A 26,341-nucleotide genomic window follows, 5' to 3' on the forward strand; every position below is an offset into this window, starting at 1 on the left:
TTCAGAGGAGCTGCATCTTTACCCCACTCTCATATTCTGTCCTTCTTCCTATTCTTTGTCTTCATCACTCATCCCCTTCTGGGTTGTGGACTCACCCTTCACCATAGCCGAGAGATCAGGATTAGGCTCCCCTTCTGCCAATTATCTTCATTTTTCTCCACCTATGCTTTGACCTTTTCCAAGACAGGTTTATTAACTCTGGATTGCTTCAACCTTTGGCCCCAGGACTCTTGATTTGAGTCTTATAGACTTTATCATTTCCTGGTTGGCTTTATAATGAATTTTTTTAATGTGATCACCAAATCTATGTTTCAAAGGCTATGTGTGATTTGAAGATGTAGCAAGATCAAAAGTATAAATATTTCCCCTCAATACTTCAGGGGGTATTCTCTCCCATATCTCAGTTTCTGGGGATAGTGGGCTCAGACTTAGCACAGTATCACTGTAGATGCTGCATAATTGACAGACAAGTCTTATCTATCTACTGGTCTGGGTCTGTCCCTGGACAACTCTAAATCTTGTAATTTCGATCGTCATTTTTTTAAAAATAAAAATCTGTAAAGTTTCTTAGGAATCTTAGAAAGACTACTTCCACTGCCTTCATTCACAAAGTTCAAATGACTTTTTGAAGGCTGTTCAGGTATTATGTCACAGAGATACAAACATATATATCTTCCAGTATGAAATTCAGTCTTCTAGATCTGTGCACTTTGACACCATATTTCCACCATATAGTCTATATCTATCTAGCATACCAACTACTTACCTCAGTCAAAAGGTTAATTAAACCAAATCCTATGTATCATATAAACAAAACAGTAAGTTAATAGACTGATTTTTTTTCATTTTTCAAAGCTCATTCAAAATTCATACTGTCACCTTTTAACATAGCCTCCAAAGCTCTCCAACATTAGCCAAATCATCCACAAGATTTCATGTAATGTAGTTAATAAAAAATTAGGTAGGAAATTTCTGAAAGAATTATACATAAAGGCAGCTAGGTGCTGTAGTGGATAGAGCACCAGCCCTGAAGTCAGGAGAACCTGAGTTCAAATATGACCTCAAATATTACCTAGCTATGTGACCTTGGGCAAGTCACTTAACCCCATTCATTGCCTTTCAAAAAAATAGTTTAAGAATTACACATAAAAACCAAAGGTGCTAAGTAACATATTAAGTCTATTAAAAATCAATGGTCTCAAGTATTTTAATTTCAACCAGGCTTAACAATATTTATTAATTCTATATATAAAATATAAAGAATAATAAGTCTTTAGTAAATTAACATAGGGAATACAGTTTTTACAGGGCTACCACATAGACTATAACTATTATGTCAACAATATCACTAATGGTACAATGACATAACTTCCTGAATTTGTACCAATTATACCAAAATATGTTTCATTTAATTCAATTGAACATAAAATATTAAAATAACTATTCTTATTCATTCCTTTTACTCTACTAAAAATTATATAAGCTCTTGTCCCTGAGGAGCTTAAAACATTTCTTAGTAACAAGGTAAATTATTTGGCAGCACATTCATTTTGGAATAACATTAGGGTACCACCTGACAGCACTTAGAAGCAGAAATACTCCCAGTTCACTAGTGCCTAAGTGCCTATAGCACTGATAAATACTGTGCACTAAGCAGTACCACAGTGGCCTTGAAAGAACTGAACTACTTCCAAAGCAACTAATACAGCATCACAATGTGATGAGTCCAGTCAAGCTCAATGCTTATCACAGATTATCAAATATGCTGACTTGAGTATAATTCTAGGTTTAATAAGACTTATTTCACATAATAATTAACAAATACCATAAATAAAAAGTTTAATAACAAATACTTTTTTCCAAATTCAAATCAATACAGTTCTATAAAACAATAGTAATGTAATACCACTTCACCTGAAAGGGGAAGAAAATAGATAATATTTTTATTTTTTAGTAAGAATATAAAATAAAACTATAAATTCTTGGGTAGAAAAATCATGAATTCAAAAAAAAGCAAACTGTTTTGTATTTTGGGAGGATGGAAAACTGTTTGAAGAGGGTGATGAGTTTTGATCCTGTTCAAATGAAAATGAAAAACTAAAATCATCTTTTCCATCTCCAAATGTATGAGACGAAGGTTCTGATGAAAATGGGAAAGTAAAGGTATCTTCTCCTTCCAATTTTCCAAATAAGGCTCCTGAGAAAAATAAACATGAAATAAATAATAGTCACATAAAAATATGTAAAATGTGGTACATGACATGCAGTAAACTATCATTACAATGAACAGTTATATGAAATTATATCTAAACATAAACCTTGATTTTAAAAACAGTATTATCTTGGTGTTTTAACCAATTTTAAAAACATCCAAAATTTAATTTTATTTCATGAATGGTCTAATTGCTAGAAGGTATGTCAACAGGGTGAGTAAATCTTTAATGGTACCTTTGCAATTTTAAAATTTCCACTGAAATATGAATTATTTAAATTGCAGTCTCAGAATGGGAAGGACTTCAAGAATCTGACTACTTAGTACCCAAATTCTTTCTATAACAGACCTAACAAATGGTCATCTAGCCTTTGATCATTCTACTTTTAGTTAACTCTAGGATTAACTAAAATTAAGAAATTTTCCTCGAAAAAAGTGTTGAATTTGGAATAAAAAGATCTGATTTCAAATCTGAGCTCTGTGACTTACTGCCTTGTGTGACCCTATTAGACAAGTCACATCTCTGGGATCAGTTTTCTCACCTATTTAATTAAAAAAAAGGAGGGTGGGGGAGTTAAATTGGATGACCTTCTAACTCTAAAACTGTAACTCCTCTTTAAACCTTTGTATCTTTGAAGTTTTTACTCAATGTCCAGCCCTCCAAATATTTATAATTATTATTACTATGTGTCAGGCACTGGGCTTACCTTGACAAATATTTTTACAAATGTATAAAATCTACCTTGGAAGGTAGGTGAATATCATTATCCCTATTTTACAGTTGGGAGTATTGAAACTGATTTCAGGTCTTCCCGACTCCAGCTCCAGGCACTGGCTGCCTAATTCCTCATTGTCAAGGTGGCACCCAGAACTGTGCACATTGTTCCAGATGTGGTCTGACCAGGGTTCAGGACAGAGTAGCGTGGGGCCCCTCTTAATGTAGGCTGAGATTAAATTTGCTTTTGTGGTTGCCATCTCACTATAGAATCATAGCGAACTTGTTGGACATTGAACTCTCAGTTCTTTTCAGAATCACTATTGTCTAGTCACATCTGTTCATTTTTTATTTGTGAAGTTGAATTATAAAACCAAGATATATTAATTCCTAATAAATTAAATTGCAGTCAGCCCAGTATCCTGTTATAATCTTTCTGAATTATGGCTATCCATCCCAGCTTTGTGTCATCTGAAAATATGGTAAGTCATCATGTGATTTATGGCTTAGTTAAAAGTGTTACATGGATCAAGGAAATCACAGTTTCCTGAACCATTACTTTTAAAACTGACATCAAACTATAACCCTTGAGTTTGTTCATTCAGCTAGATTCAAACTCACCAGTCTGACTACACTACAATAATAGGAAATTGGTCTAACACTCTGCTAAACTCTAGGTGTCCTAGATTTTAAACTTTAAACAGCCCTTTGATTTGCTCTATTAGTTTGGTAGCCCAGAATGTAAGAGCATTTATTTTCTCTAAGTGATATGTAGCATTCCTTGGTTACAATGTTACTCCATTTATCTTTATTCAAATGATCTCTACCAAGATTTTTCCCCCTTTGGTTTCTGAATTTCTTCACTTGAGAATATTTTCTTAATATAGTTGTTAAAGACATGATTCATTTCCCAAAGTGCTTTGGACCAAGGAATCGCTTTTCACTGTGAGAAATTCTTCCCATTACATTTCTTAGAAGGTGGTATATCAGCCTACATGGTGAAGTCATCTGAATCAGAGTCTAATTGAGTGAAGAAGTTCTGTAGTGCAGGAGTATTTAAAAATCACCACCAGAATGTCATGTGAGAGTGGGGTTTCAGAGTAGATATGGAACTTGTGGAAGCCATGTGGCAGAAATACATATGACATTAAAAATGGGCACATAAAGTGAAGGGGGGAGGAGGGGGTCAGTTAAAAGAAAAAGCAAGTGGCATGGAAGAGGTCACGGTGTCTTGATTTTGGTACAACATATGAACTTTGATGTAAACTACATAAAGAAGTCAGCAATGTCCATAAATCATTTTATGTTGAGACCAGAGGGAAAGTTTTTAAACATTGTGGCTTCAGATTCCAAAAATTCAATAGGTTATTGTAAACTTGAAATAGCTATGTTTTATTCTAGTGATGGGACCAAAAAGGGATTGCACGCAGAGTTTATAAGGCAATAGCAACCAATGGTTTATGGGTTTAGAGCAGGGATTTTTAGCCTGAAATTCATGAACTTGAGTTTTTAGAAATATTTTTGATAAATGTATTTCAACACAATTAATTTCCTTGTTTTATTTTTTTTTGATTTCTCACAGTCATCAACTTCCCTTAGCTCCATTCTACATTTTAAGAAATTATTTTCTTCAGAGCTTTTGTATCTCCTTTTCCATCTGACCAATTCTGCTTTTTAAGGCATTCATCTCATTAGCCTTTTTTAGACTGCTTTTTCATTTGACCCAGTTTTTTTTTTAGGTTTTTGCAAGGCAAATGGCTTGCCTAAGGCCACACAGCTAGGTAATTATTAAGTGTCTGAGACCGGATTTGAACCCAGGTACTCCTGACTCCAGGGCTGGTGCTTTATCCACTACACCACCTAGCTGCCCCTCAAACCAGTTTTTAAGATGCTATTTTTCTTCAGTATTGTTTTGAAATTCCTTCACCAAGCTGCTGACTTGGTTTTCATGATTTTCCTACATTGCTCTCATTTCTCTTCCTAATTTTTCCTCCATTTCACTTACTTGTTTTTCAAAACATTTTTTGAGCTCTTCCATAGCCTGAGACCAATTCCTATTTTTCTTGGACATGGAAGCTTTAACTTTGTTTTCTTCTGAGTGTACATTTTGATCTTCTTTGGGACAAAAGTAATTGTCTATGGTTGGATTTTTTTTTCTTCTGTTGTTTGCTTATATGCCCAGCCCATGCCTTGATTTTAACTCTTTGTTAAGGTGAGGGTCTGCTTCTAGGATGGAGGATGCACTGTATAAAGCTTTTGTGGGTTTTTGCAGCTATTTTCAGGGGCTTCAGTTCCTCCAAGATCTTATGAGAGGCTCTGACTTCTCTCCTGTACAGTGAATGACAACAACCTCTCCCCTCTGCTCTGGAGCTGTGAGAAAGGTCCACCATGGTAGTAAAACTCCTTTTCTTGGGACGTGGACCCCAGATTGAAACCTGGATCTGCGCAACAGAGTCCTGCCTCAAGGATATCACTCACTTACTCTGCAATCTTTCCCTATTCCCTTACTGTCTGTGGGCTGAGCACTCTGGAAGCAGCTGCCGGGTGGCTCTCCAAGCCTACTCCTTGTTTCCTGGGCTTGGTCTGTGCTGAGTTCTGTGCTGGACTGGGTTCTACTCTCACTCTGGTGTGGCTGAGTTTTCCCACTGACCTTCCAAGTTGTCCTTGGTGATTCCCTAAGCTAAAAGGTCTGAAAACTAATGCTATGGGCCCAGGTGTCCCCAGGGACCCAGGAGCCCCACAGTCTGTTTCTAGATGGTTGAAGCCAGTTCGCTCCAGCGTAGCCTAGGCTGTGTTGCAATCCCTTTATAACTCCAGTGTAACAGACTCCTTCCTGTGAGTCTTTCAAGTTGTCTTGGGCTGGAAAATTGTTTCACTCAGTCTTTTTGTGGGTTCTGCCACTCTAGAATTTGGCTAGTCATTATTTAAATGTATTTGGAGTGGATCTGGGGGAGAGCATGTGGGAGTTCCTACCTTTACTCGACTATCCTGGCTCTGCCTCTGATCTAATTTATTTTCTTTTTAATTCCCTGTATTTTATTTTACATATTTAAAAACATTATTTTGAGAAAGAGTCCACAGCCTTTAGCAGACTGCCAAAGAGACTGATGACACAAAAAATGGTCAGGAATCCTTCAATTAGAGAATGTTTATTACTTGCTTCAATTTCTAATTATTTCCTTTGCTCTTCTGTTTTAACCATATTTTATTTTTGGACATATGTATCATTTGGTAAGGTCCTGTAAAAGAATTACTGATGAGAACTTAAGTTGTGGTTTTGAAGAGATAATGACTTAAACAATAGCCAAGAGGGATGCCATATACAATGCTTCCCACATCCCTTTACTTACCATATTTCCTTTAAGGAATTAATTAAGGGAAATTGTCTAGAATTTATTATCCTTTGGAAAAGCAAAAGAAAAAATGTACTGATAGTTTTGCTTGACTTTTTTTTCTCTGTTTTTAAGGAAGAATTCAGGAGAAATGGCATGTATTGGAACTTGGCTATAGTGCAAAAAGCAAAAAATTTAGTATCACTAAACAAGAAAATTAATACATTAAAATATTTGGAGAGTCAACTGTTTTGTTGTTTTTGATAATACTGAAACTTGGTGCCATGGAATCACTGACTGGAATATGGTTCTGGAGAGTCAAATTTTATTCAAAATAAACTGATTAGGTAAAAGAGAGGTGAGGTAGGATAACATTGTATATTAAGAAGGTATATTCCTAGGATAAAAATCTATGACCAAAAGTGAACCAGCATGGTAGAAAGAATTTGGGAGAAAAATCAGCGAAGGTAAATGGAAGAAATTTTGTCATCAATCTATACTTGGTGGTTGTGGTAGAATTCCTCATTTTAGAAGAGGACCAATGACATCACAGGTAATGAATGCCTTGCGAGTGAATTGGATTTAAGTGAGGAAGAACAGGACAAAATTGCCAGCCTTACTCTAGCTTCTAAAGTTATCAAAAAATCAGTAGCAAGACTAAAATCAATAAAATTGGTGATGGCCTGAGATGAACGGATGGCCATGGCATCTTTGATGCCTGACCAAGCTCTGAGCACTCCATAGTGCCCGTTTCAGCCACCTTCATGGCCACTGGAATAAAAAGTTCTCATCTACTCATTCCACCAGAGAAAAGCCTTCACATGCTTAGGGTAGACATCCTTCTAACTCACAGGTTTGAGGCCTATCAGTTACCCTGAACAAGGTTTTGTTTGTTTATATGATGGTTTTAACAGGATATAGTTATCGCTTCTTGGAGTCATAGGTGAATTAGGTGACACCACAAATGGATGAGCAGCACTGAAATGGATTTAGAAAACCCTCATGCCACAGATGCAAGTCATCCCTGAGAACTCACACACCCTATTTACAACAGACTATTTGGATAGGAAGAGGTAATAAATGAGGAGTTTTAAGAAAAAGATTACAAGACTATCTTAAAGATTTATATCATAATCATAGGAGACTTCAATTATCCAAACAGCTAGAAGTGAGAGATGGCAAGAGTAGAGAAGCTTAGAGCTTCCTGACTTACCAAAATTAAAATTGCATCCTTCAAAAGGTGAAGGAACCAACAAAGGGAACTATTAAGGATTTCATGTACAAAAAAGAAGACAGGATGGGAACTTTGAGAGAAGTGCTAACTGCCCCCTAGAATTTGTAATTGAGAGGAAGAAGAAAGCCAGGCATGGTCTGACATACACCCTAAATTTTAAGAGTACAAATTTCAAAGGGATTAGAAGAGTGTTTTCTGTGAAGACTTGAACTAAAATTGTAGAGGGAAGGTTATCCCAAAAATAATTGGCAACTCAAATAATTACATTCTGAAGATGTAAAAGAAAATACTTCTGAACAAGAAATGTGAGTATTATCTGAAAAGACTGATGTGGATTTCACAAGGACTTCACCAGTCAACTTAGATATTGAAAATATAAAGATGATGAAACAAGAACAGATAACAGAGGAACTACAAAACTAGTATTGTCCTATAAAAGTAGTATCAAAAATGCTAAAATTTAGAATGAGGAGAGCTTGGTAAATAATGTTTAAAACCAAAAAAAAAAGATGTAACTGATTTGTTTTGCTTTGATTGTATTGTGGCAAAGAGGCAGATTAAACAGGGATAGGATCATTGATTGGAATTTATGATCATGGACAGTGGAGAGGTGGTACAGCTGTTCAATTCTTATTTTGCTTCTTTTTCTGGAAGGGGGACCAAGAATGACTAAAAAAAAAGAATGACTTTTACATTAGAAATGACAGAATTTTAAAGTGTATTAATGGAATGAAGGAGATAGCAAGAGAGCAGCTATTTGCTTTTGATGATTTCCAGACACCTGACCTAGATAAACAACATTCTCAAGTATGGAAAGAACTGGTAGCAGTGACTGCTGAGCCCTGTCAGTAATATTTAAAAACTCAGGAAGAGGGGCGACTAGGTGGTGCAGTGGATAAAGCACCAGCCCTGGAGTCGGGAGTACCTGGGTTCAAATTTGGTCTCAATTAATAATTACCTAGCTGTGTGGCCTTGGGCAAGCCACTACAAGCCCTTAATGTAGAGACTATCATATCCTGTGTAAACCTGACTGTAGAGCCATGATAGTTGAATTGTTTCTTTCTGGTAGCTTGTAATATTTTCATTTTGACTTGGGAGTTTTGAAATTTAGCTATAATATTCCTGGGAGATTTTCTTAGGGGATCTCTTTCAGGAGATGATTGGTGGATTCCCTCAGTTTCTATTTTACTCTCTACTTCTATGATTTTAGGGCAGTTTTGCTGAATTATTTCTTGAAAAAAGAAGTCCAGGCTCTTTTCCTGGTCATGACTTTCAGGTAGCCCAATAATTTTAAAACTATCTCTTCTAGATCTGTTTTTGAGGTCAGTTGTTTTTCCAATGAGATTATTTCACATTTTCTTCTAATTTTTCATCCTTTTGGTACTGTTTTATTGTTTCTTGATTGTTCACAAAGTCATCAGCTTCCTTTAGCTCCATTCTACATATGAAGGAGTTATTTTTTTCAAACAACTTTTTAATCTCCTTTTCTAGCTGGCCAGTTCTTCTTTTTAAGGTATTCTCCTCATTTGCCTTTTTGGGTATTTTTTTTTAATTTGGCCTAAACTGGTTTATAACATGTTATTTTCTTAGTATTTTTTGTATTTCTTTCACCAAGTTGCTGACTTGGTTTTTATGATTTACCTGCATCCCTCTCATTTCTCTTCCCAATTTTTCCTCTACCTCCCTTACTTGTTTTATAAGTCTTTTTTGAGTTCCTCTATTTCCTGAGCCCATTTCCTATTTCTCTTGGAAATTTTGGATAAAGAAACTTTGACTTTGTCTTCTTCTGAGGGTGTGTTTTGATCTTCCATGGGACAAAAGTAATTTTCTATGGTCAAGTTCTTCTTTTTCTGTTGCTCATTTCCTTAGCCTATGATTGATTTACCTCACTTCCAAGGCTTTGGGGGGGGGGTTGGACATCCCTGTAGGGGACTGTAATTCCTCTAAGGTCTTATGAAATGCTCTGACAGTTCTCTTGCCTATGTTTTGGTCTGTGGATGACCAAAGGCACTCCCCTCTATTCTGTAGCTATGAGGAAGGTCCCTGCTCTTCTACAGTGGAATGGGGGTCCAGACTGCAACCTGGATCTGAGTGCGGGCAAATAGCAGAGTCCTGCCCCAAGGATAGCAGAGAGACCTGTATAGTCTCTCCTCACTCACTTACCATCTGTGGGCTGGGTGCTCTGAAAGTGCTGGGTGGCTTCACAGATTCCTGCCACAGATCCTTACCACAGGGCTGCTCTGAGGCTGGCACTGGTCTGGACTCCACACTCACTCTAGTACCACAGAGTTCTCTCATGTCCCCTTTAAGCATTCCCCAGTGATCCCTGGGTCAAGAAGTCTGGAAACTGACCCCTCTGCCAAGGACTCAGGAGCCCTCCAGAGACCCAGGGACCCCACAGTTTGTTCCTGGAAGGCTGAAGCTGGTTTGCTCAGGCCCAGCTGGGCTGCAGTTCTTTCTTACCCCAGTCTTGGTGAAATAGACCTTTCCTGCAGATCTTCTAGGTTGTTTTGAACTGAGAAATTGTATCACTCAGTCTTTCTGTGAGTTCTCCCCTCTAAATTTTGGCTAATCATAATTTGATAGATTTTAGAGGTTTTTAAGGATGAATTTCCAGGAATTCCTGCTCTCGTGCTACCATTTTGGCTCCACCCCCTTATTAGACATTTTGAAATGGATATCCTGTAAACATCTTAAATTCAACATGTTCAAAACTGAATTTATTATCATTGCTCAACCTTTCTTTTTTCCAAACTCCCCTGGTACTGTTGTGAACAACACATCCTGCCAATCACTCAGACTTGCAAGCCAGGTATCATCCTTTACTCCTCACTCTCTCTCATCCTCCATGTTCAATCTGTTGCCAAGGTCTATGAATTTCACCTTCACAACATTTCTTACTTTTCTTCTATGACAATGCCACCACCCTGGTGAAAGCCCTCACCACTCATGACTGGTTGGTCTGCTTGTCACAAGTCTCTCTCCAATCCAGTCAGTTCCTCTGGTCAGCTTTCAAAGTGATCTTAAAATGAATGTCTGACTATGTCACCCTTCTATTTTATAAATTACAATCATTTCCAAATACTTCCAAGATAAATTATAAAATTCTCTCATCAAAGGCCTTCATAACTTATCCTACCTCCATTTATCAAGTCTTCTTATACCTTATACCATCCTTCCCAACATCGCTCCCCACCCCAAACACATATTCAGAGAACTAGTGACACTAGTTTCCTTATTGTTCCTTGAAAAAGACACTTCATTTCTTACTCCAGGTATTTTCATTGGTCCCCTACACCTGGAATGTTATTCCTTTTCATCTCCACCTCCTGGTTTCACTGACTTCTTCCAAGTCTCAGCTAAAGTCTCTGCTTTCACAGGAAGCCTTTCCCCAACCCTCTCAATTCGAGGAAATAATCTCTATTGATGATTATTTCCAATTTATGCTGTATATAATTTGTTTGAACATAGTTATTTGCACGGTATCTTCCCCATTGCACTGTAAGCTACTTGAAAGCAAGGACTTTCATCTTTCTTCGTACCCCCCATACTTAGCACAGTGCAGGGCACAGAGAAGATGCTTAATAAACATTTACTAAATGAATGACTGATTGATTGCAATATATATATATATATATATATATATATATATACATATATACATATGTATATATATATATATATATATATATATATATATATATATCCAATCTCAATCTTTCTCCTAAATTCCTGCTCTACATTTCTAGATATTTGCTGACACCTACAATGGATATCCTATTAGCATTCTAAACTCAACTTGTCTTATACAATATTCATTATATTCCCCCCACCCCCAAACTCACTTCTCCAAACTTCTATTTCTATTAAGGTCATCACCATCCTTCAAGTCACTCAGGTTTAAAACTTTAATTACTCTTAACTCTTCTTTTTCCTTCACCATCCACATCTACTTAGTAGACAAATCTTTTCAGTCTTACCTTAATGTTTCATATCATACAGACTCTACTTTAAATCAAATCTTCATCACCTCTTAGCTGTACTTCTGAAGTAGCTTCCTCATTTGTCTTCATTTATCCAATGAGGAAATACATAAAACATTTTGCACTTTAAAGAGTTATATAATGAAATAGACTTGAAATTTCATTGCTAGCAATACAGCTAGGCAACTTGTGAATAATTTAGAGGCTTGGAAAATTGTAGGGAATATTGACAGGATAAGTGACTTGCCCAGGATCAAAGCCCTAGTATGTGTCAATGATAGAATTTCTGAATCCAGATCTTCTTGACTCTGAAACTATCTCTCCACAACTTAAAAATTCATGTAAATATTAGCTATTATTATTTGTTTCTATTATTTTTATTAGTTTATTTGCTTCTTGTTTCTCACCTTTCTAATGAACTGCCTAAATAAATTTTCTAAGACTCAGGAGTGTCTACTAAGTCACTCCCCTACTCAAAAAACCTTTAGAAGCTCCCCAATACCTCTAAGATAAAGTATAAATATAGCCTGGCTCCTGCCTACCTTTCCTACCTTATTTCTTCCTACTCATCTTCATAAACTATGTTCTGGCCAAATTAGTTTTGCCAGAATTCCAAGTTCTGCCTCAGAACAATCACCCAAATATGTTTATACACAACCTCCTCACCTCATCTTTCAGAATCTATGACTTCCCTCAAGGATTCTCTCAGTGATCACTTCCTTCATTAAGCCTTCCCTGGTCCTCAAACCAATGCCCTTCTCAATTTGCTTTGCATTATTATATTCATTTGTTTATGAGTAATATCCCTGTCAGTAGACTGTTAGCTCCTCAAGAGAAAGTACTATTTTATTTTTGTCTCTGTATTTCTAGTGCTTAGCACAGTGCTTAGCAAATTACCCAGCAAACAGAAGTCACTTATTAAATATCTGTTGAATTGAACTGAATTTTTAATGGATAACACACTAAAGTCAAAGTTTTTATATTTAATAAAATGCTTACCAATATCTTTTTGTGAGGAGATGGGATTTAAATTTCCAGAAGAACAATTTTCATCAAACTGAAAAATAATTCCCATTAAATTTAACTCATCAGAGCAACATTGAAAACTAAGTACTAGAGTAATACAGTTCTTAATGGTTTTCATATTGGAGTTAATCCTTGTAAAAACTAAGGAGAGGAGTAAAAAAAGCACAAAAATGAATTGACCCTAACACTGTACCCCCATGATAGCAAGGAGTATAGTTATTTACATATTGATGCTATTAAAAATGGTAATTATTCTGTACTATTGACTATAAATGCTAGTAAAGTAGAATTACAGCTCTATTCAATTTTCCTATCATTCTGAAAGGATCAAATATTTGAGATAGAATGATATACAGTAAAACTAGAATCTAGGAGCAATTTATAACGCTTTTGCCCTGTGTATAATTCCATAAAATTGAATTTATGAGTATATTTCAAAATAAGAGAGGATTAGACAAAAGTTAAAATACTTATAAAATTTTAAAAGCATAAACTGAAAAGACATAACGTTTTTAAATGATGATATCAATACTCAAAGTATTTTTGAAACTCCCTCTTTGAAATTATCTCCAGATCGACACAATATTTAAATATTCATTTGAAAATTCTGTGTGATAACAAATTTTTATCACTTAAGAATGGATTTGATTTTCTGAAACATATAAAACTCATTCAGAGCCAATAATTTGCATGATAAGTGGTCAATCTAAGTAAAATATAAATTACTAAACTATTCTCCCACAAATAAGAGTTGCTGGAGTATATGAACCAGGCAGTTTTTAAAAGAAAAATGTTAACTATTATTAATCATATGAAAAAAAATTTCAAAATCATCAATAATAAGAGAAAGGTAAAACTAAAACAACTGAAATTTCACTTTACACATAACAGATCAGCAAATAGGACAAAAGGCCAAAATGGCAAATTTTGGAGGAACTGTGAAGCTATGAATTGGTTCAGTATTATATTCTGGAATGTATTTGTATAATGGTTCAGAATATGTATTCTGGAAAAGCAATTTGAAATTATACTAGAATAATCACTAACCTGTATACATATGCTTTGACTCAATGAGAGATTAATTGAACATATGGAAAAGATCATAGACCAGGGTGGGGTGGGGGCATAGGAATCTAACATAACCATAAGTATTATTTTTAACACTTTTTTCTTAGCAGGAAACTAAGTGGGTCTCTATCAACTAAGACAAAGGATAATTTAAAAGAACAAAATACTGGTTTCTGATATTACCTGCTCTGGTAAGTTTTCATTTCCAAATTCAGAAGATTCAAACAAATTAAATCCAGGTGATACAGAAGACGAACCCATAAGAAAAGAAAATCCATGTGGTGACTTTTGTGATTTTCCTTCAAGTCCTATACTTCTAAGCCTATTATATAAACAGAGAAATTAATGTAATATTCCTATAAACAATTTTTAAAGAGAACCATTCCAAACATCTATGAACATATTAATCTCTATTTAACTGTGAATGAGTCATCAGACAAACTTCCTGACAAATCAAGCAGAGCAAGCATTTATTGAGTGCTTACATACCTAACACAAGTCAAAGTACCCAGGAGATACAGAACACAGACTTAGCTTCATTGAACTTACTGCTAATTAGGAAGACAAGACTAAAACCAATAAAACAATTAGAGACAATAATAAGAATGCAATGAGTAATGTAGACCAGACTATGTGTTCAAGAGTCTAAGCAGTGAAAGTATGATCAAATAGATCTTGATCTGGGTCTTAAATAAAACTTAAATAAAATGAAGGGGGGATGGAAAGACAATCCAGGCTGTGGGAGAAATATAAGCAAGTGAATGGTGAGTGAAGGAGATGATGTGGAGGATTAAATGTAGTATTCAAAAATTTGAGCATTGAGAGGGAATGCAGTTGCCATCCAATCTACTTCATACGTGAAAGAATGAATTCCCATTGTCACATATCCCACAAACATATTGGTGACCAGAAAAGATAATGTATTATGGAATAATGAGAAATAAAGGTGCTTATTTTGGGTGAGGTCCATCAAAGAGGGTCTTGAAAGTCAGTCAGAGGAGTTTGGTTCAATAATGATATGGAGGTTTTGGGCAAGAGAGAAAAGGACAAAAACAATGTTTTAGAGTGATTAGATTTATCATCTCCTTCACTGAAGATCTAATCTGATGTTTTATGGTGGCATGAAAGGTCACCCTGGGTTCTCAAAAATTATGACAATTTAGAGAAAAATCTGACAGATCTCATCAAAGCAGAAAGCTTCATAAAAAAGAAGGATAGTTACAGGTAAATAAATCTCCTAATATATAGAAATATTATGATCACAAATTCAGAGCTAGGAGGGGTCTAAGTGGTCAATCTAGTGCATCCAATTCTCTCATTTTTTACAGAGAAAGAAACTAGGGTTACAATTAGTTAAGTGACTTGGCCAATATCAATTCCAAATCAATCACATTAAGTTCCTTCTCTGTTCAGTGCACTCTGTAGGTACTAGAAATATGTAACAAATAAGCAGAAAATATTACTCCTATGGACAACACGGCGATTTACTTGGAAAACTCAAGGGAATAAAAAAAAATTTCAGAAAACAATAAAAATCTATAAACCTACAAAAATCAGTAATTCTATTTGAGCAGTTTTGGGCATCACAGAAGTTTAGTACTAAAAAGTAAAGGTAATTATTTGGCCCTGCTGATCTGTTATCTCTAAAGTACAGGATTTTATGTGAATGCTTACATTGATATTCCCAATAGTATGCTTAATAGATTGCAACTTTAGTTTAATGTTCTTTAACATGGAATAAAGCAGCTGGGGATGGGCTATACAATGGAAGATTCAAATATCACCTGTATGTGATGGTATCTTCTTTTTCTATATGAAATCATTAATCTATAGTTTTATTTTTTTTTAGGTTTTTTCAAGGAAAATTGGGTTAAGTGGCTTGTCCAAGGCCACACAGCTAGGTAGGCCAGATTTGAACTCAGGTATTCCTGACTCCAGGATCGGTTATAGTTTTGATCAAGATATAATTTATACAGGGGAAGCTAGGTGGCATAGTGAATAGAGAGCACTGGCCTTGGAGTCAGGAGGACCTGAGTTCAAATCTGCCCTCAGCAAGTCACTTAACCCCATTGCCTTAAATAAAATTAAAAAAAAAAAAGATGTAATTCATGTAAAGAAATTCCAGATGAGGAAACTCCCTCCATTAAAGCAGATCTTAGCTCCAAATTACAATCTTTGAGCATTTATTTCCTAGGGCATTAAGAGGGTCAACAACTTGCCCAGGGTCACACAGCCAGTCTGCATCAGAGGCAGGACTTGAATCCAAGTTTTCCTGGTTTCAAAATCAACTTTCTAGTCACAGTAGCTCCTTTAAGGTAATTTTAAATAACAGTTAAGAAATGTAATACTAAACATGTCAAATCAGGAGATAAAGAAACACAACTTCTCATTTATAATACTGTTCTCCTCTCTGACTTTGGCTCAGTCATTTATTTGCTTTTGTTATTTGTTTCCTTAGCTACAAAAAAGGGAAAAAGTCATTCATTTTGTTTAGTTCTTTGAAATTTTTCTCTAAAAAGCTATAGAGACTAGGGTGCATTGTTATTATATCAATTATACTTATAAACTAAAGCATATCTTTAATAAAAATATTGAGAAATGAAGGAAAATAAAATCCTACAATTCAGATGAAGGACTTTTAGAAAACTCCAATTTTTCCAGACATTCAGGTGTTTTCAAAAATTCATGAGTTCTTAAAAACTGAGACAGTTCAGGAGTGCTTGGAAATCTTTCAGTGTTTTCTTCAGTTGCATCATGATTATCCTCTACTACTATGTCCATGGGTTCTGTTTGGCCATCCTGTTAATTCACAATGCATAGAAAACTGTCAGATAAATTTTACAGTATAAATGAAATAACAAAATATTTTGATTTCTTGTGAAGAACTAAATTATAGTAATCCATAAAGAAATAAACTGTAGTAATCCTAACATCAACTCAGTTGGCAAACATCTTATCTCTTTATCAATCAAAACCATGTGGCAGACAGAGGTAAGACTAGTTGAAATATACTCATTGGTGAGGTGATGTCAAGAAGGTTGAGTAGAAGGAATTAGCAGAGTGAACAAACCCCTAAAATTCTTCCAAACAGATCTGGAAACTGAACCAGTCACAGGGCATCATTTTTCCAGCTGAGGTCAGCATGGGGGAAATAAATATATAGAGATAACTGTGTAAATTGTAGACAGGAGCCCCTCCAGTGCATAGGGAGAAAACTGCCTCAGGTCAGTGAATAGAGCATACTAGGGCACCATGTTGAGGAAAAGGTGTCAATTGGCAGCTCTGTTATCCTTTACCTAGTTTTAGGTTACAGGTTCAGATCAGACTAATAAGGGGAACTGCATTCCCAAATAGGGAAGCCCTGAGCTGTGTATGTAGAAAGAAGTAGATATTTCTGCAGGGAAATAACCAGCTTGGTACTCCCAGACCTAAGAAGATTTAAAATATTCATAATTCTGTTATTAATCCAGCAAAACTTCCTGCATGGGTTCCCAAAGGGAAGTTTTATACCAAGGTCAGAGAAGGTCCCAGACTCCTATCAGGGTACCTCAATGAGAAGAGGTATCAATTGACAGCTTTGTTACCCTCTACAGAAGCAGTGGGATCAATCTGACTCTTATAGCAGAAAAAGGTATCTGTTCCAATACAGAAATCTCAGATCAAAGGAAGATGGCTGAGTCCAGTAGTAGTCTGCTATTGCTGAGATCCAAACTTAGGTCAAGAAGTTGTGGAATTCAGGATGGGGGGTGGTGGTATCAATCAGACTTTATTCTGATTCAGACCACTTTGGCAGAACTGAAAGCTTTCAAGTCCCCTGAGATTGTGGAACAATTCAATACTCAATACCAAGAAAGTAGCAATATCTTCACTACAGAAATGCACAGAGCCTGGCTCCAACATCAAGCCTGAAGCCAGAAATCAGTTTAGAAAAATGAGCAAACAAAAGAATATCCCACCATAAAAAGCTATTTTTATTACAGTATTGCTCAAAACATGAACCCAAAAGAAGAGAATGCCCCCCAAATATCTAAACAAAAGAGAAAATACAGTATAGACACAAAAATTCTACTGGAGTACCTAGAAGAGATTAAAAAAATTTAATTTTTTTATTAATAAAAGGAGAGCATTGGAAAAGAAATTGAGTTAAGGAAGAAGGAATTGGAAAGTGAATTACCAGCTTGGCATAAGAGGTACAAAACTCTTGAGCTCCCTGAATATTAAAATGGATCAAACAGAAGCCAATCACTCCATGAAACAACAAAAAATAAAAAATAAAGTCAAAGACTGAAAAATATAAAGGATCTCATAGAAAAAAAAAGAAATGACCTGGAAAGCAGATCAAGGGAAAAAAAATTTAAGAATCACTAGAATACCATGACCAAGATAAGATGTTAGTGAACATATTTCAAGAATTCTTAAAAGAAAACTGCACAGAGCTCTTAGAACCAAAGTGAAAAGTGGTTTCTGGAAGAAACATAAAATAAAAATTTCCAAGGGTTTATAGCCAAAATCCATCTTGTAGGATGAAGAAGTTCCTGGGGCAAGATAGAGAAGGTCAGAGGAGCTCATTTGAGTGGAAAATTGAAGAGATAGGTTCCCTGAGGAAATGAAGCAAGCAAGAAAAAAAAGGAAGTATCTGGTAGGGTGGACTTCCATTCGACCTTAGCTTTGATCACAACAATTCAGACTTATGAAATTAGAAACTTTCCCTCACAAAACAATAAAATAGGGAACAGGATTAGCAAAGCTGGTGTTGGGAGGCCAGGAGCTAGATACTCATCACTGCAAAAGTCAGGTAAAAAATATTCAAGAAAAGGAAGATAAGAAAGTGCAGTTAGATTCAAACATGAAAATAAGAAACAAAATTTTGAAAGCATTGTTAGATGGATTTTTAAGAAATCTGAAATAAGATAACTGAACCATTGGGAGAAAAGTATGATTAATGATGAATTCCCAAAAAAGAATCAAAAGAAGATCAATAACTAACAATTCATAATATCTAATTTTCCATCTCCATGAAGTATTTATAAAGTTGAGCTATATAAATTTAGAGATTATCCTTAATGAAAATCTGAGGAGACAGATTTTCATAAACTTCTGTAACAGACCACTTTTTCACAACATGCTCTGAAAAATGGAGAAAATACAAGTTCATATATACTTTTATCACTGGTTGATTATCAAAAATGACATAGGAAAAAATTTACTAATTACTATAAACTACATACACTTATTTAAATTTTACTTTATCCTAATATCTCATTTTAGGAGCAACTACCAAGCTTCAATTATCACAGAAAATCTTTGAATCTCACATAACAAATCAGGTATGATTCAGCTTAGCCTCCAGATATTTAAAAAATGTTTTCATATATTTTTATACAAAAGTCTTTACTAACTTTTCTGTATGATTCTGCTCTTAATTAAGGGCAAGTGTTCCTGAAATCCCTTGCAACTACCTACTTGACAGCCACCTTGGTAGGTAAGGAATAATTTCCAGATCATATATGATGATCACAACTATAGTTATCTCACTTAGATGAATTTAAATCAAATATTCAAAAATGAATTGTGCTTTTTTTAAACTCAATTTAATAGTTCTCATGTTTAAAGCTTTTAAATAGATTTAAAGAAATAATTACTTACTTGTGGGATATCTGTTGAAACTCTTAATTCTCCTTCTGTTTCCTTTTCTCCACACTCGGAATTTGTATTTGCTAAACAAAAATATACTGTTGTTTGCAAAAATATATTAACTTCTTAAAACTAAAGGTTTAGTGTAAATGAAAGTTAAAGGTTCTACTTTTGTAGATTTATAGAACTGTTCTTACCCTCCAATCTGAGTTATTTATTTTCCTTTCAAGATGGAGAACTTCCTGCCCTCTTTTTAGAAGATATAGAAATAAGACAGTTATCTATGCACTTGTCTAGTGAACATAAATAACAACCTTCCTTTAAAACTGCTCTACAAAACTACTACAGAGGCAGTTTGCTCTTTAACTCTAATCTATTTCTTCATAGTTCTGAATTGCTACATTGAGTGAGGGTTACTCAAAATTATTAGAGATTTCCCCTCTCCATATAGAGTACAGGTGTCACCATTCCATTTTTTTTATGACAAACTTATTTTCCTACACTGAGAGATAAACTAAAGAGTATTTTGGAAAATTATTTAATTGAATTGAATTCAATAAAAATAATAAAACATTTATTAAACAAATTATTCCTACAAGTCATTGTATTATTTGGATTTTACTATACAAAGAATGTAGCATTTTTATAACACAATTTCAAGATCCACTATTTTATTGTCAAATAGATAGAAAGATATAAGCTATACAAGGCAGTTAAAAATTGTCAGTGTTATCTTTTATACTATTGAACTAATTTTTTAAAACTCTGGAAGCTCAATTAAATAAAGGGCCCAAATATGCCTGCCTCTACACATGCCAGAAAAAAATTAATGTATGAGCAACTAAAACTGTAAAAAAAAATTGAAAAGTTATTATAATACAAATAGCATATCTTCATCTTATATTATCAAATACATAATTAATTAAACATTTACTTTTAAAAGTCACTATAATTTGTAAAGCATGTAATCTAGAACTATTTGTCCCCATAAATTCATAGGAAAAATATGAATGGCAGATACCTATATTTCCTTTGTCAAAAGTTTGCTTCTGGATTGATTTTTTCTCAAGAGTTAATAGCCTAAAATGTGCAAATAGAAGTTTATGTTATTTATTGAATTCTTGCTCTTTCAGTAATTAAAGCATTTTTTAATTCTAGAAACTTACCTGAATTGCATCAAATTTTGTGTACTCTTAAGAGCTGAAACTTGAGGATATTTGTTCATCACAGAGTCATCAAACTCCTGCACAAAATAAATGCAATATTTCAAGTGGCTAAACAAGACTTTTACTTAGAAATGATTATTTTTTTCTTTTCATTTGACACAATCACCAGAATACCCTACCTACAGTCAGGTTCAACACACTATTGCTTGGGTACTAAATGCAAAATACTGAATTTCACCATCTTTGTTCTTAAGAATATTACATACAATTTTACTTGGGGAGACAAGGTATTATTAATTACAACAGCTCACTTATATGCTACATAATGCAATGTTTTATCAAGAATGTTTACATATATATATATTCAGGTAACAACACAAGGTAATATTGCAAGAACATAGAAGGATGGCTTTTTACACCTTATCAAAGTTTATTATCAATTTATTCTACCTATCTCCCAACTCCTTTTTCTTCAGTTCTGTCTTCTCAACTAAAACATAAAAGTCATAGACCACAAAGGTTAAAAGATTAAAAGCTGAGATTTTTACATAATAAAAAGGTTAATCTTTTTAGAGGAAAAGAAGAAACAATTATTGTTTTCCTTAGCATGACAAGAGTCAAAGTTGCTTAGATTGACTAAACATAAGAAAAAACATCACAGATGTGAAGGGACTAGAAAGGAATAGTCCAATCTCATTTTATTGATAAGGTAACTGAAGCCTTGAGAGGTTCAGTGTCTTGCTCAGTATAACACAGAACTGAGATCTAAACCCAGGTCCTCTTATTTCAAATCCAGCACTCTTTCCATTATTCCCTTCTGGTTTTTCATTCATTGTTTGAATCCTGGCTTGTTCAACATTTTCTGTTACTATATTTGATTTCTATCTAGACTTGCAATGATATTACAGTTTTCTCTTTTTTGTCATGGAGGTTAGGGATGTGGTGCCCCCATAATGTGGAAAATCTGTGTAAGATTTTTTGGCTCATTTTGTCTCAGAGAAGAAGTCTGAATTTTTTCTTTTTCTTTAAATGGATGTTATAGTAACTTATTATAAAATTTGGGTTGATATTATACAATACTGTATACATAGTTTATGCATTTCTGAGTTTCTAAACTTTTTCTGTGTCATCTTCCAGCCTTCATGAGTCTGAGACTTCCACAAAACTCCCCCAAAAATCTCCATTTAATTTCCTATGCTGACTAGGGAAAGTCACAATGTGGAAGGGATAACTGTATTATTACCTTAATGTCAAATGAGATTGCTTTTCACAATTATATAACCCCTTTACTACTGACAATTCATAAAGTGGGTAGTGTAAGTATAATTATTCTTCTAATTTACACATTAGAATGTTAAGGTTTAGACAGGCTAAATGATTTGTCCAACATCACTTAGCTAGTATATTGCAGGAGTTAAAAATGAAAAAGCTAGAGTGAATCATCTTTGTAGATTATCCAGGAAAATGAAATACACAAAAATGGAAGAAAAGTTTCCAAGAATAAATAAAGAAGAAAATGGAACTGAAAAATCCTTTATAATACAGTTATAAAGCATGGCTGGATTCATAAGAAAGTAGGCATATGTCTATCACTCTTATTCCCTTACATCTTTCTTTGGCGGTCAGGTTACTCTCCTCCTCTTAGGTATGATTTTCTGGCTTTTCCTGTGTTCCCCCCCCCCAAAGAATAGTAGCTTTTCTTTCAAACTAGACCTCTAAAAATGGAAAAATCTCTGTTCTCACTCCCAGCTCTAAGCTAGCTTAGCCGGTCACTGTCGCAAGATACTGCTACTAATTCACTAGTCTAAAGAAACTCAGAAGTATTCCTTTTGCCTTTAGAAATGGTAAAAATGAATAATTCTCTCTTTAACATCAAGCCCCAAGCCAGTCTTAAAATCATCATAACTCTTAATATTGCATTCAAATAGTAACACATGCATTTTAATAATAAGAATAATTAATTTTTTTTCTTATTTCCTGGGCATTTAAACATATAAAGGTAAACAACCTCTCAAGAAACAAGTATAAATGTCTTCTATTTCTGGAGGAAGACATCAGATTCTCTTTTTCTTGGGAGATAGAAAAGGAAATTTCAAGAATTCAAGATCTGGTTACAAGTCCCAAAGATGGGAGAAGATATATTATGGACCAAAGAGGCAGAAGAGGCTGGAAATTGTCCGTCTGAAACCAACAGGAGATCCATACTTATCCCCTTAGAAACACTTACAAGAGGTGAGGTAAAGATGGAGCTACAATTTCCTCCAGAAATACTGTTGTCCCTTGCAAAAGTAGTAGTATATACTTGACATTTACTGACATACATAACTGGCATCAAAATAAATAGTAATACTTAACAGAAAAAGAATGATTAATCTAGCATTCTAGAGTACTACTACAAAGGATTATCTCTAATAATGAGGGTTCTGGAAAATAGGGTATCTGCTGCTCAACTGAAGGAACTAGGAACATTTAAAATGGAAAAGACTTAGAGGGACATGATTTATTGTTTAGTCATTTTTCAGTAGTGTCTTACCCTTTGTGATACCTTTTGGAATTTATCTGGCAAAGATGCTTCAAAAATTTGCCTTTTGCTTCTCCAGCTCATTTTCAGATGAGGAAACTAAGGCAAAGTTAGTTGATTTGGCCAGGGTCACACAGCTTATAAGTATCTGAGGCTGGATTTGAACTTCAGAAGAGGAGTCTTCCTGACTCCAGGCCTGACACCAATTCACTGTATCACCTAGTTTTGTTTTTGCCCCCAAGTATATTAAAGTCTCTTTTTGAGGAAGGATTAAACCTATTCTGTTTGGCCCCCAAAAGCAAAACTAAGAGTAATATAAAATTGGGAAATTTCAGATAATTTATAGAATTGACTGCTCCAGAATTGATGGGTACTCTATCTTAGTATTCAATGATAACCCTTCAAAGTCTGAAATTCTATGGTATAGGATTTAAAAATAATAATAGCAGTTAACATTTATATAGTACTTAATATATTCCAGGGACTATGCTAAACATTTTACAACAATTATTCCATTGAATTCTTATAAGATATGAAATATGCTATTATTATCACCCCCATTTTATGGATAAGGTCAAATGATTTGCCCAAGATAACACTGGTGATAAATGTCTGAGGCCAGATTTGGACTTGGGTTCTTTCTTCAGTCCAGGGCTCCATCTACTGTGCCACGTAGCTGCCTTAAAACCTTCAGATGGTAATACACATACTAATGTACATGGTTAGATTAGACTATACAATACACATAAAAATGTGCCCTATTTTTATATTCATATTATAATTTTTTAAACCAATACTTAATTCTTACTCGCTTAATAAAAAAGGATATATACCAGTATTGCCTTTCTCTCTGGTCTGAAGTCAATCCTTGCAAGTGCTGAATGACTCAGTGAACTGTCTTCTTTTTTGTCTAGATCATAAATAATTCAGCAAAAATTATTTTCAAAAAATTTCATATTGACTTACTTGATTAGAATCAAGTATACATATGACATTTAAATAAAATATCACAAAAATGCCCAAGCCCAGAATTACAATTAAACAATCCTATAAATATAGTTTGACATAGGACCCAGACCTAAAATTTCACTGATATATGGAATTTTCAGACAAGGAAGCACTCTTTTCCAATACAAGTCAGCATTTTCTTTGCAACTCTTGAGTCTTAGAACAGAGGCATCTTAACCTGGGATCAATGAACTTATGGTTTTTTTTTTTAATATTTTAATAATTATATTTCTATAAAATTGTTTTTTATAATCCTTTGGATTTTATTTTATACACTTAATAACACTATTCTAAACAGGGATCCATATCCTTCACTGAATGCAAAAAAAGGTTCCTGACACACAAAAAAAAAGATTAAGAAGTCTTGTCTTAGAGAGGATCAAGGGAGGATTAAGAGGATAAGTGAACCATCTAGAGTCACAATCGGTATGAAGCAGAAGCAGGATATAAATTTGAGGACTTTCTGGTTTCCAGGAAAGTTTACTATACACAATGCCAAGCTATCTTCATAATAGTTATCTTTATTATGAATTAGAAGGTAAAGAATGGTGGGAAAAGTTGATGTCCCTTTTTAAAGGTAGGGACGATGTGGTTTAATTGATTTGCAGATCCAGTAAAAGGAGTCAACCTAAGGAAATATTAAGGTAGCCTAGACACTGGAATTCTACCTTCTAATTTAATTCAATTCAATAACCACTTATTAAGTCTTTATTGTATGCAAGGCATCGTGATATGTCCTGGAAATTACCATTGTTCAGTAGTTTTTTCCAAACATGTCTTACTCTTTATGACTCCATTTGGAGTATTCTTGGCAAAGATAGAATGGTTTGCCATTTCTTAATCCTTATCCTTGCCTTGATTAAAGCAAAGAGGATTAAATTACTTGCCCAGGGTCACACAGCTGGTAAAGTATCTCAAGTCAGATTTGAACTCAGGAAGATGTCTTCTTGACCCCAGAATTGGCACTCTATCGACTGCACCACCTAGTAGCCCCTAACTACTATAATACAAAGACAAAAATACAGTTCCAGGCCCTGAAATATTTACATTCTGCTGTAATTTACCTACAAGTCCATAATTTGATCACACAATTCTAAAAGAGAAAAAAAATTACTCACTTTTAATAGACATAATGATTCCTCCTAACTTGGCAATTGAACCAGAGTATAGTTTCTGGTTATAGTTTTACTAGTCTCCCTCAGAGAAAATACAGCTGTTTAAAACAAGAGGCTTATTTCCTCAATTGAGAGGACAAAAATAGGCTCAAATTATTATTTAAGGGATATCTCACTTTGAACTCTATCAAAAAGGACTTCTTACTCTATTCTTTTAATTGAATAATCTGACTTTAAAATTATATAATGCTCTATCTATATAGTGAGAATCAGCATGGCACAGTGCATAGAAAGCTAGCCTTCAATACAGGAAGAGAAGAAAAATAAATGATTTCATTGTAAACATAAATTTTACCTGTGCCTCTTGGTTCTGAGAAATGTCTATCATTCCTTACAGGTATGATTAAGTTCTGAGAATTATAAGAAAGAAAGACTTGTCTATTTTGAGGATTCTCATTTAATGTACGAAAATGTCCTTGTTCTTCAGAAATCCTAAATAGAAAATTTAGTTAAAAATATTAAAAATCAGTCAAGCATAACAGGATTTAGAATAGACTTAAATGTGCCCTTAAAAGTCTTGACATCAGAGAATCTGGGTTCCAAATCCAGATTTTCTGCCCTGTGTGATGTTGGCAAGTCACTTACCCTCCATGAGCCTTAATTTTCTCATCTGTAAAATGATAGATGATAAAGTTTCCTTTAAGTTCTAGATCCTATGACTATGACCTCACAATCCAATCCTTTCATTTTAGAGATGTAAGAAATGAAATAGAAATGGATTAAGCAACAGTCACATAGTCAGTGTGAATAGCACTAAATTCTTTTTTTTTGCAAGGTTTTTTTTTTTTTTTTTGCAAGGCAAATGGGGTTAAGTGGCTTGTCCAAGATCACACAGGTAGGTAATTATTAAATGTCTGAGGCTGGATTTCAGGGCCGGTGCTCTATCCACTGCGCCACCTAGTCACCCCTGAATGACACTAAATTCTATGACTTCTCTTTAGCCTTCCCTTTGTGCCATTCCCTAACACTGTATTTCCTTATTTCTATACAATTCAAAAAATATTTGTTAATTGCCTAGAATATGCTCAGGTACTGTGTTAAACCCTGTGAATACAAAAAGAGAAGTTCTTGCTCTCAAGGAGTTTATAATTTGAGGGAGTCAACATGCAAACAAATATATACAAAACAAGCTATATATATAGGACAAATGGAAAACAACAGAGAGAAAGCATTGAAATTGAAAGGTTAAGAAACCTTCCTATAGAAGGTAAGAATTTATTTAGGACTTAAAAGGAAGCCAGAAATTAATTAATTGGAATTAATTGGA

At 34.4% G+C, this 26,341-nt stretch overlaps 1 protein-coding gene across 3 annotated transcripts in view; it reads right to left on the bottom strand.

Annotated features, from left to right (window-relative positions):
* Positions 1 to 1,252: 1,252 nt before the first annotated feature.
* Positions 1,253 to 26,341, bottom strand: part of C4H14orf39 (chromosome 4 C14orf39 homolog) — a 47,552-nt gene continuing 22,463 nt past the window's right edge. For all 3 annotated transcript variants that reach the window (XM_074235946.1, XM_074235945.1, XM_074235947.1), the window contains exons 10-18: positions 25,370 to 25,506; positions 23,725 to 23,801; positions 20,371 to 20,447; positions 20,226 to 20,284; positions 19,217 to 19,287; positions 16,191 to 16,369; positions 13,754 to 13,892; positions 12,476 to 12,533; positions 1,253 to 2,197 (exon numbers count right to left, since the gene is read on the bottom strand). In XM_074235946.1, coding sequence (XP_074092047.1) covers positions 2,004 to 2,197; positions 12,476 to 12,533; positions 13,754 to 13,892; positions 16,191 to 16,369; positions 19,217 to 19,287; positions 20,226 to 20,284; positions 20,371 to 20,447; positions 23,725 to 23,801; positions 25,370 to 25,506 — 991 coding nt within the window. In that variant the 3' untranslated portion in view covers positions 1,253 to 2,003. The remainder of the gene's footprint in view (positions 2,198 to 12,475; positions 12,534 to 13,753; positions 13,893 to 16,190; positions 16,370 to 19,216; positions 19,288 to 20,225; positions 20,285 to 20,370; positions 20,448 to 23,724; positions 23,802 to 25,369; positions 25,507 to 26,341) is intronic.

Source organism: Macrotis lagotis, chromosome 4 (genome assembly GCF_037893015.1).
Source record: "Macrotis lagotis isolate mMagLag1 chromosome 4, bilby.v1.9.chrom.fasta, whole genome shotgun sequence".
Classification (NCBI taxonomy): domain Eukaryota; kingdom Metazoa; phylum Chordata; class Mammalia; order Peramelemorphia; family Peramelidae; genus Macrotis; species Macrotis lagotis.